Source organism: Aptenodytes patagonicus, chromosome 26 (genome assembly GCF_965638725.1).
Source record: "Aptenodytes patagonicus chromosome 26, bAptPat1.pri.cur, whole genome shotgun sequence".
Lineage (NCBI taxonomy): Eukaryota > Metazoa > Chordata > Aves > Sphenisciformes > Spheniscidae > Aptenodytes > Aptenodytes patagonicus.
In genome coordinates, this window is record NC_134974.1 from 2,298,865 (window position 1) to 2,309,205 (window position 10,341).

Here is a 10,341-nt window from a genome sequence, read left to right on the forward strand (position 1 = left end):
CCCGACTCAGCCCGGCCGGAGGCTTTTCCAGCTGGTTTTATTCCTGGAGGTGGGGCCGGATCCTTTCTCGGGGGGGGGGGGGGGGGGTGTGTGGGGTGGGGTGGTGGGGTCCCCTCCGCTGCTGCCGCCCACCCTCTCGCCCCTGCGGGATTATTTCTTCGCTCTGTGGGAGCACCGGGGGCTGCAGCTGGGAAATCGCCACCTCCTGGAGTCCCGGGATGGCCCGGCCACCCTTGGGGACGCCTCCGCTTTCGGCCGGGGAGGAGGAGGGGGAAGGGGGGGGGGGGGGGGGCACCCGAAAGCAAACAAGCGTTGGGTTTGCTGAGCTGTTGCTTTTGTTTGGGTTGGGGTTTTTTTTTTTAATGTTTTGGTTTGTTTTGCTTACCCAGAGATTAAAAACCAGCCATAAACGGGAACCCTGCCCGGGGCGGGGGGGGGGGGACAGGGCGGCGCCTCCCCGTCACATGAGGTCACATGAGCGGCCCCCACCCCGGCTCTGCCTCCTCCCCTCCCTCTGCAGAAAACACCTTTGCCCCCCCCAAACCCCCCCCCCTTCCCCCCGCCCCCCAGCAGCTTTTCTCGCTGCCGGTGCATGCAACGAGTTTGGCGGGGCTCAGCCCAGCACCCTGAATCAGCCCCGTTTGGGGGGGGTTCGGGGGAACCCCGAGAGGTCCGGGGGGGGGTGTGTGTTCAAACCCCCCCCCCCCCCCCAAGAGGCACACACCTTCCCCTGCCACCCCTGCACCTGATGTTGCTGGAGCCCAGCACCACAGGGGTTAATCCAGGCCAGGGAAACCCGGGGGGGGGGGGGGCATGTTGGGGTCCCCCTGAACCTGCTCGGGCCCGCCCCCCCCCAAGAACTCAGAGCTGCTGCCGCAGCCCAGAGACAATGGGGGGACGGGGACATGGTGCCGCTGCATCCCCTGACTCCAGGAGCTGGGGATTTGCATGCACCCCCCCCCCCACCCCACCCCCCCCACCCCCACCCAGCGGGTGCCACGTGCCCACCCCACACATAGCCGGGGCCGGGGGGGGGGGGAGGGGGGGTGCCCAAGCCTGAGCCGACACGGGTGCCGGGCACCCGTCCCGCCCAGGCGATGGCAGGAGCCGGCCCCACATGTGTGGGGTGAAAAGGGGGGGGGGGCACACCCCCAAACAGCTGCTCCCTGCGCCCATGGGTGCACCCAGACCCCCACCCCTAGGGCAGGTCTCTTCCCCCCCCCACCCCCTCCGGCGACCCTACAATAACAAGGCGCTGTTTACAATCAGCTCACGAGACCCTGCAATAACGGGGGGGGGGGCTCAGCAGGAGGGGCAGCCTGGGACCCCCGTTATCCAGCCCCCCAAAATCCGGGGGGTGGGTGACGCCCCAGGACGAGACGAGCTGGAAATACAGAAATCGGCTTTAATCCACCCAAAACGATTAAAAACCCCCAAACGTTAAAAGCTGCCGCAAAAAGGGGGGTGGGGGGGGTGTGTGTGAGGCCGGGGGGGGGGGCAGGGGAATTTGGGGGGGACGACCCCCCCCGTCACCCCTAAAAACCGCCTCCAAAAGGGACAATCCCACCCACCGCTGGCTTGGGGACAAGGCTGGGGGTCCCTCCTTCCCCCAGCCCCCCCCCAGGGGTTCGGGACCCCCCCCCCAAGTCGGGGGGCAGGGGGTGTCCCCATGTGTGTGTCGTCCCCGTCCCCCCCCCCCCCCCCCGCAGGTGCCAGCACCCTGGGGTGCCCCAACCCTGGGGCGGTCCCACCCCTCCGTCCCTGGAGCACAAGTGCCACCTGCAGGCTGGAGGGGCGGGTGACAGGGGACCCCGGTGCTCGGGGGGGGGGGGGGGGGGCTGGTGACAGGGACCCCGGTGCTCGGGGGGGGGGGGGCTGGTGACAGGGGACCCCGGTGCTCGGGGTGGGGGGGGCGGGTGACAGGAGGACCCTGGGGTCTGTGGGGGGGCTGGTGACAGGGGACCCCGGTGCTCTGGGGGGGGGGGGGGGGGGGGGGGGATGACAGGGGGACCCCGGTGCTCCGGGGTGGGGGGTGTGTGTGACAGGGGGACCCGGGGGGCTGGTGACAAGGGGACCCCAGTGTTCTGGAGGGGGAAACACAGGGGGGGGGGGACAGGGGACCCAGGTGCCGGGGGAGGGGGTGACAGGAGACCTCAGTGCTCTGGGGGGGTGGGGGTGGTGGTGACAGGGGACCCCAGGGTCTGTGGGGGGCTGGTGACAAGGGACCCTGCTGTTCTGGGTGGGGGGGTGACAGGGGACCCCGGTGCTCTAGGGAGGGTGACAGGGGACCCCGGGGTCTGTGGGGGGCTGGTGACAAGGGGACCCCAGTGTTTGGGGGGGGGGGGGGGGGGGAAGGGGGGGGACAGGGACCCAGGCACCTGGGGAAGGGGTGACAGGAGACCCCAGTGCTCGGGGGGGGGACAGGGGACCCCAGGGTCTGTGGGGGGCTGGTGACAAGGGGGACCCCGGTGCTCTGGGCGGGGGGGGCTGGTGACAGGGGACCCCGGTGTCCCCGGGGGGGGGGGGCGGGGGGGGGCTCAGTAGACCGCCTCGTCCATGTTGTCGTCGCTGTCGGCGCCGAAGTCCTCCCCGTTGTCGAAGTAGGACATGATGTAGTCGGTCTCCTGGGGACGGGGGGGGGGGGGGACGGGACATGGCGGGGGTCAGGGTGACACCCGTGTCCCCCCCCTGCCCCGCCAGGGCCACCCCACGGCCGGGACGGCTGTGCCCGTCACCCCGACTGGGGTCCCACTGGGATCCCCCCCCCCCCCCAGCCACCATCTCACCTCTTCGTGCTCCTCCTCGTCGTACTCCTCTTCCTCCTCTTCCTTCCCTTCTTCTTCTTCCTCCTTCCTCCTCTTCCTCCTCCGACGTCACCTCCTCTTCCTTCTTCTCCAGGCTCTGGAGGTTCAGGGGAGCCCCCCGCAGCGTTAACCCGGGGGGGGGACCCCCAAAACCCAGCCGGGCCACCCTGGTGGGGACCCCCCCCCCCACCCCGCCACGGGGGATGGTGGCTGAGCCTTCGGCCTCGTTACCTCCAGTTTCTTAATGGTCTCCTCCTTGTCGAGCGCGACCCGCTGCTTGCACTTGGGGATGAGGATGGTGGTCCCTGGGGGGAGGGGGGGCAGAGGGGAGCATTACCCCCCCCCCCCCGGGTGTGGGGGGCAGAGTCCAGCCCACGGTGGGGATGGGGGGGACATGGGGGGGGGGGGGGGACACACGGAGCAAGGGGGGGAAACACACACGACACTCACTGCCTTTCTGCAGCCGCCGCACCCGGATCTTCAGCTCCCGCGGCAGCCGCCTCCAGTCTGCGGGGCAGAGCGAGGGGCTGGATCGGGGCCCCCCCGCCAGCCCGTCCCCCCCCCCCCCCGGGTCCCCTGTCGTCCCCCCCCCCCCCACCTGGGTTCCAGTCGATGGCGCTGTCAACGGGGCTGGAGATCTGGTACTTGTCCGAGTAGCGCTCGATATCTGGGGGGGCCGAGCGGGGGGGGGGGGTGTATCAGTGGGGTGGGGGGGGTCTGGGTGGGGACACCCGTGGGACCCGTGCTGGGACAGCCGGGGCACCAGGCAGCCCAGCTGGAAGCAGCCACGATGGGGCCCGGTGCAGTGGGGCTGGGGGGGGGGGTCACAACAGCGGGGCTGGGGGCCGTGGGGGGGGTCACAACAGCGGGGCTGGGGGCTGTGGAGCTGGGGGGGGTCACAACAGTGGGCTGGGGCCATGGGGCTGGGGGGGTCACAACAGCGGGGCTGGGGGGGGTCATAACAGTGGGTCTGGGGGCCGTGGGGGGGCCAGAACACAGCGGGGCTGGGGGGGGGTCACAACAGTGGGGCTGGGGGCCGTAGGGCTGGGGGGGGGGGGGGGGTCAGAACACAGCGGAGCTGGGGGGGGTCACAACAGCGGGGCTGGGGGCCGTGGGGCAGGCACCCTCTCCCCCCACTCCCTTCCCACCCCTGCTAGATGGGGGAGGCAGGAGGATCAGGGAGGGTGTCCCCCCCCCCGTACCTCTCCGGGGCGCCCCGGGCTTGACGAAGTAGGGGAGGTTCTTCATGGCCCCCCGCAGCTCCTGCTTGAGGGCCAGCATGTACTCGCCCTCCTCCCCCCCGGCAGCGGGGCCGCCCGGTGCTCCAGGGGCTGGGGGGGCCACACGTGCAGCGAGCGTGTCAGTGCTCAGCCACGGGGACACCCCCCCCCCCCCCCCCAGGGACACCTCCCACCCCCCCCCTTTTCAAGGACTTACCGGGAAGAGGGGGGAAGGCTGGAGGGTGGGGGGGGGGCAGCGCGTCCCCCTTCCCGATGCCCACCGCCTCCACGTTGAAGGTCATCTGTCCGCGGCCCCGGCCCCGGCCTCGGCCCGCCATGGCTGGGGGGGGGCCGGGGGAGCGCTGGGGGGGGGGGGGGGGGGGGGGCAGGGGGGGGGGGGGATAAAGGGGAAGGGGGTGAGGCACGGGGCAGCCCCCTCTTGTTTGGAGGGGGGGCAGCCCCCCTGCGCTGGGGGGGGGGGGTTAGGGGGGTCGGGGATCCCCCAGGGGTGGGGGGTAGCCCCCCGGGGGAGGGGGCACAGGGAGCTGTGGGGCAGCCCCCCCCCGCCGGGACACGAGGGGGGGACACGACACGGGGCAGCCCCCCCCGGGACACGGGGGGACGTGGGGGTGGAGGGGACAAGGGGCAGCACCCCTGGCACACGGGGGGACACGACACGGGGCAGCCCCCCCCCCCCTCCGGGCCCCGGGGGACGTGGGGGGACACGGCTCAGCCCCCCCCCCCGGGACAGGGGGACACACACGGAGTGGCCCCACGGGACACGGGGGGACACAAGGCAGCCGCCCCGGGCCACGGCGGGACGTGGGGGGGGACGGGGGACACGGGGGGGGGGGGGGGGCACACGGGGCAGCCCACCCAGTCTCCGGTCCCGCCCCCCCGCAGCGGGCAGAGCTGAGCCCCCCGGTCCCGGTCCCGGTCCCGGTCCCGGTCCCGGTCCCGGTGCCCCCCCCGCCCCGGCGTCCCCCCTCCCCGGTCCCGGTACTCACGCCGCGCATGCGCAGCCGCTCCACGTGCGTCCGGGGCCGCCGCGGCTACGCAACGTTCGAAAGGGGCGGGGCGTGCGCGCCCAGCGCCGCGCTGATTTGCTCGCGGCGGAGCCAGTCAGAGGGGAGGGGACGGAGGAGGCGGGGCGAGGGGCGGGGCGGAGGGAAGGAAGGAATGAATGAATGGGGCTGGGGCGGGAATGAATGGGGCGGGCGATCGGTAACGGGGGGGAGCGGGGCCGGGAGCGGGGCCGGGAGCGGGGCCGGGGCCGGGAAGAGGATGAGCGGGAAGGGAAACGGGGGGTGCGGAGGCTCCCTGCCCCATGGCCCCCGCCCCATGGCCCCCCAGCCCCTCTGCCCTGGGACATCTCAGGCCCCCGGCACTGTGGCCTGGCTGACCCACAGCCCCCCACCGCCCGCGGTCCCCTGCCCGCCTGCCCCGTGGTCCGCTGGGCTGTGGACCCCCGCCCCACCGCCCCGTGGCCCGCGACCTCGCTCTGGTGTGAGCCCCAACCCCACCGCCTTGTGACCCCCAGCCCCGCTGCCCCGTGGCCCCCAGCCCCACCGCCTTGTGACCCCCAGCCCCGATGTGTTGGGACCCCCAGCCCTGCTGCCCCGTGGCCCCCAGCTCCCCTGCGTTGTGACCCCCAGCCCCACTGTCCCATGGCCCCCAGCCCCGCTGCCTTGTGACCCCCCCCCAGCCCCGCTGCACTGTGACCCCCAGCCCTGCTGCGTTATGACCCCCAGCCCCGCCGTGCTGGGACCCCCCAGCCCCGCTGCCCCACGGCCCCTCCAATCTCCGACGCCCCATGGCCCCCAGCCTCACTCTGTTGGGACCCCCAGCCCTGCTGCCCCACGACCCCCAGCCTCGCCGCCCTGTGACCCCCCAGCCCCACCGCGCCGGGCCCCATGGCGGCTCTCTCCCTCGCACCCCCGCGCAGGCTGCTCGGCGCAGCGGGTTCCTTGCTGGCTGCGCCGCCGGGTGATTCATCCCGCTCCAGCCCTCCCCGCGCCAGCAGCTGCCAAAAATAGCGATGCAGGGGGGGGAAAAACCCTCCAAATAACCTCCCCTGCCTTCCCCCCCCGCTACGCCGGCGGCGGGCCGGGATGGCGGCCACCGGGCAACGTCCTTGGCACCTCCATCCCTGGGGCATCTGGGACCGGGACCCGTCACCAGGGGATACCACGCTCCGGTTACCATGGTAACAGAGGAAGGAATGGAGGGATGGGGGAGAGAGGGGCTGGGGTGGGGGGTCCCCTCTCTGGGGTGTCCCCCTTACCCGGGGGGGGGGGACGGTGCAGCCCCGAGCGCCAGGCCCAGGATCGGTGGCAGCCGGCGTCTTGCTTGGGGGGGGGGGGGGCAGCCGGGCGGGTGAACTGGGGGGGAATGGGAGGGTTGGTGGCTTCTCCCCCATTTTCCTGGCTGGTCGGAGAGCTGAGGAGCAGGATGAGCTGCGGTCACCATGGGAACCGTGCAGGCAGGGATGCAGGAGGGGATGGGGGGTACGGGCAGGGGGTGCAGGAGGGGGTGGGGGTACAGGCAGGGGTGCAGGAGGGGGTGGGGGGTACGGGCAGGGGGTGCAGGAGGGGGATACGGGCAGGGGGTACAGGCAGGGGGATGAGGAGGATGAGGAGGGGGTGCAGGAGGGGGATCTGGGGGAGCACGGGAGGGGATAGAGGCGGGGGGGCGGATGGGGTACGGGGGTACAGGCAGGGGATGCAGGAAGGGGAATGGGGATGCAGGAGGGGGTAACAGCCAGCGGGACAGGGGTTTGGAAGGGGGACACGGGCAGGGGACCATGCAGGCAGGTGGGCACAGCACAGAGGCAGAGAGGCCCGGGGGGAGCCGGTACCACGGGCTGCACCGCGACGGCTGGTGGCATCTGCGGGAACCGACCCCTCGTGGGACCCAGCTGGGGAAACTGAGGCAGGGAGCTGGGACCGCCCCATCCCGGGGGGTTCGGGGAGGGCTTCAACGTGCGCCGTGTCCCGTTGCAGTGAGCGGGCGACGCTGCCGGACCAGCACACCCATCTGCCGTCCCCGCTGCCGTAAGCGCCGCGATGCCCAGCCCCGTCCGCCGCCCTCCCGGTGCTGCCGGGCCTCCCGGTTTAACCATGTTACCGGCGGACGGTTCGGCGTTGCTGCGAGCCGTGGCGCAGGGCAAATTTCGTCTCACTCGGCTCTTGTTGGAAGGGGGAGCCTACATCAACGAGGGCAACGCCGCCGGGCAGACGCCGTTGATGGCCGCGTGTCGGGCCGGCTACGCCGACCCGCTGGAGCAGCCCCGTATGGTGCGGTACCTCCTGGAAAACGGCGCCGATCCCAACATCCCCGATAAGATGGGCAAGACGGCGTTGATGCACGCCTGCGCCGAACGCGCCGGCCCGGCGGTAGCCGCCGTTTTGTTGGCTCACGGTGCCGATCCCAGCGCCCGCGATTACGCCGGAGCCTCCGCTTTGGTTTACGCCATTAACCGGGGGGACCGGGAGACGCTGCAGGTGCTGTTGGATGCCTGCAAAGCCCGAGGGAAGGAGGTGATCATCATCACCACCGACACCTCGCCCTCGGGTACCAAAACCACCCGGCAATACCTAAACTCGCCCCCTTCGCCGGGGCTGGAGGAGAAACGCTCGCCGTCGCTTTGCATGTCGCCCTCCGACATCGAGGTGCGGACGGCGGCTTCGCCGGCCGGCAGCGAGAAGGAAGAGGAGAGGGACGTCTTCTGCTTCCCCCCGCCACCGCCGGCACCGGTCACCGCCGTACCGGAGCCGTCCCGCGCCCGGGGGCGGCCGCTGAAGCGTCTCAATTCGGAGCCCTGGGGGTTGGTGGCCCCGGGGATGGAGGGGACGCGGGGACCCCCCGAGCGTTTGGTGACGGGGATGGAGGGGCTGAGCCTGGGCGGGCGCCCGCGGCGGCACAGCGTGGAGGGCCGGGAGGCGGCAGGGCTGCCGGGGGCTGCCTGGGCCGAGCGGGTGCCCCCCGCTTGCCCGCAGCCGCTGGCACGCCGGAACACGGCCCCCGAAACGGCGCGGGTCAAACCGCCCCGCCGGGAACCCCCCGAAATGGAGGGGCGCCCCTGGGCCGGCTCACCGCCTCCGTCGCCGGGGCGAGGCCGGCGCTGTGCCGCGTCGGCCATGCCGCTGCCAGCCGCCGAGTCCCCCCCGGGCACCCGCCGGCGCCCGCCCGGTTTGCTGGAGCGTCGCGGCTCCGGCACCCTCTTGCTGGAGCCCTTGGCCCCGGGGAGGGCCGGCTTCTTGCCCCCCCTGCACCCCGGCCCGCACCCCCCCGGCCCCCGCGGCCCCCCGGCCCCCGGCTCGCCCAAGGGGCGCCGCAAGCTGCTGCGCCGGCACTCCATGCAGACGGAGGAGATGCGGCAGTTGGCCAACTTCCAGAGCAGCGCGGCCCCGGAGCCGGGCAGTTAGGGACACCCTCCACGCCCCCCCCCCCCCCCCCCCCCCGCCCCCAGCCGTGTCCTCCCCAAACCCGGAGCGGCGCCCGGATGCCTGGGTCCCGCTCCCGGCGTCCTTGAGGACATCCCCCCCCCCCTCCCCGGTGAAGGGACCACCCCGGGTGGCTGCTCTGTCCCTGCCCGGCTGCTCTCGTGCCAGAGTGGGGCCTCCTCGTGCAGGCGGTGGCAACGTTCACTCTGAACCCTACTGATGACTGTGGGCACATGATAATGCTTCCATTGCTGCTGTCGGCAGAAACTTTGCACGACCCCAAATCCTTTCAGGAGCCAGCGTGTCGTCCCCCCCCGCTCCGTCTCCCCTGCATCTTCCTCCTGCTCCCTCCTCATCCTCCCAGCAGAGCTTTTCCCTACGGACTTTGGCAGCAGCCGCCAACTGCCCGACCTGCCCCACGTTTGGGGGTGCCCATGTCCCCGCCGGTGCCAGGCGCTGCCGGGGGCTGGGTGCTGTGAGCAATAACAGCCGCCGGACCCCCGTGTCCCCCGACGGTCCCTCCCCAGGGGGGTTCTCCCCCCGTTTTGGGGCGCGGGGTCCCAGCGAGGGGGTGCCAGGGTGGGAGGAGGCGGGGGGGGGGGGGGGCACACTCTGTCGGCGTCCGGGTGAATAAAGGCCCCAGCACGGCTCAGCCCGTCTCCGAGTGTCGGGGGGCCTGGGGGGGGGCTGCTCGCCCTAGGCACGGGCAGGGCAGGGGCCAGCACAGCTGGGCACAGCTGGGTGCACGAGGACTGGCACAGCTGGGTGCCAGCACAGCTGGGTGCCAGGGTGCATGAGAATAGGCACATCTGGGTGCTGGCACATCTGGGCGCCGGGGTGCATGAGGATTGGCACATCTGGACGCCAGCACATCTGTGTGCCAGCACATCTGGGTGCCAAGGTGCACAAGGATTGGCACATCTGGACGCCAGCACATCTGGGCACCAGGGTGCAACAAGGACTGGCACATCTGGGTGCCAGGGTGCATGAGGATTGGCACATCTGGGTGCCAGCACATCTGGGCGAGGGGACCCTGATGAGTCCTGCTGGCAGAGTGGGGGGGGTCCCGAGCCGCAGTGTGGCCATGGGAGGGGGCGGCCCGGCCGCCACAGGGCACCACGCTGTCCCCCCATGGGGACACAGCGGGGGGGGTCCCAGCGGGTGGGCACAGGCTCAGCCCTGGTGCCGGTGCCGGTGGGGGGCCCCGTCTCCAGGGGAGAGGTGAGGGTGCTGGCAGGGACCCCCACGGGGTGGGGGGCACCGCAGCCCCCGCAGCGCTGTGCCGGGGGGTGCGGGGAGCCCGTGGCCTGCCGGCGAGGCCGAGGCCGGCCCTGTGCCGCAGCGGGAGGTTGGGCTGTGCCGGGCGCTGGCGGCACCGGCTGCGGCAAGCGCGGCTGGGCAGCACTGCAGAGCGGTACCGCACCGGAGGGGCTGCTGGGGCTGGGGGACACCGCTGGGGCTGGGGACACCGCCGTGGGGCACTGCTGGGGCTGGGGACACTGCCAGGGCTGGGGACACTGCCATGGGGCACTGCTGGGGCTGGGGACACTGCCGTGGGGCACTGCTGCTGCTTGGGGACACTGCTGGGGCTGGGGACACTGTTGTGGCACTACTGGGGCTGGGGACACTGCCAGGGCTGGGGACACTGCCGTGGGGCACTGCTGGGGCTGGGGACACTGCCGTGGGGCACTGCTGGGGATGGGGACACTGCCGTGGGGCACTGCTGCTGCTTGGGGACACTGCTGGGGCTGGGGACACTGTTGTGGCACTACTGGGGCTGGGGACACTGCCAGGGCAGGGGACACTGCCGTGGGGCACTGCTGGGGCTGGGGACACTGCCGTGGGGCACTGCTGGGGATGGGGACCCTGCTG

The 10,341-nt window shown here is 72.5% G+C and overlaps 2 protein-coding genes across 2 annotated transcripts; one reads left to right on the forward strand and one right to left on the reverse strand.

Moving 5' to 3' along the window:
• Positions 1-2,514: 2,514 nt before the first annotated feature.
• On the reverse strand, positions 2,515-5,071 carry POLR3GL (RNA polymerase III subunit GL). Its single transcript, XM_076359858.1, is given in 11 exon segments — positions 2,515-2,624; positions 2,787-2,852; positions 2,854-2,901; positions 3,036-3,109; positions 3,255-3,311; positions 3,403-3,471; positions 4,007-4,105; positions 4,108-4,135; positions 4,242-4,277; positions 4,279-4,386; positions 5,032-5,071. Coding segments are annotated over 11 exon segments (681 nt in total). The 5' UTR covers positions 5,041-5,071; the 3' UTR covers positions 2,515-2,537.
• Positions 5,072-7,031: 1,960 nt separating this feature from the next.
• Positions 7,032-8,451, forward strand: ANKRD34A (ankyrin repeat domain 34A). Its single transcript, XM_076359925.1, has one exon. It carries the CDS (start codon positions 7,090-7,092, stop codon positions 8,449-8,451), a length of 1,362 nt encoding a protein of 453 aa, XP_076216040.1. The 5' UTR covers positions 7,032-7,089.
• Positions 8,452-10,341: the final 1,890 nt, after the last annotated feature.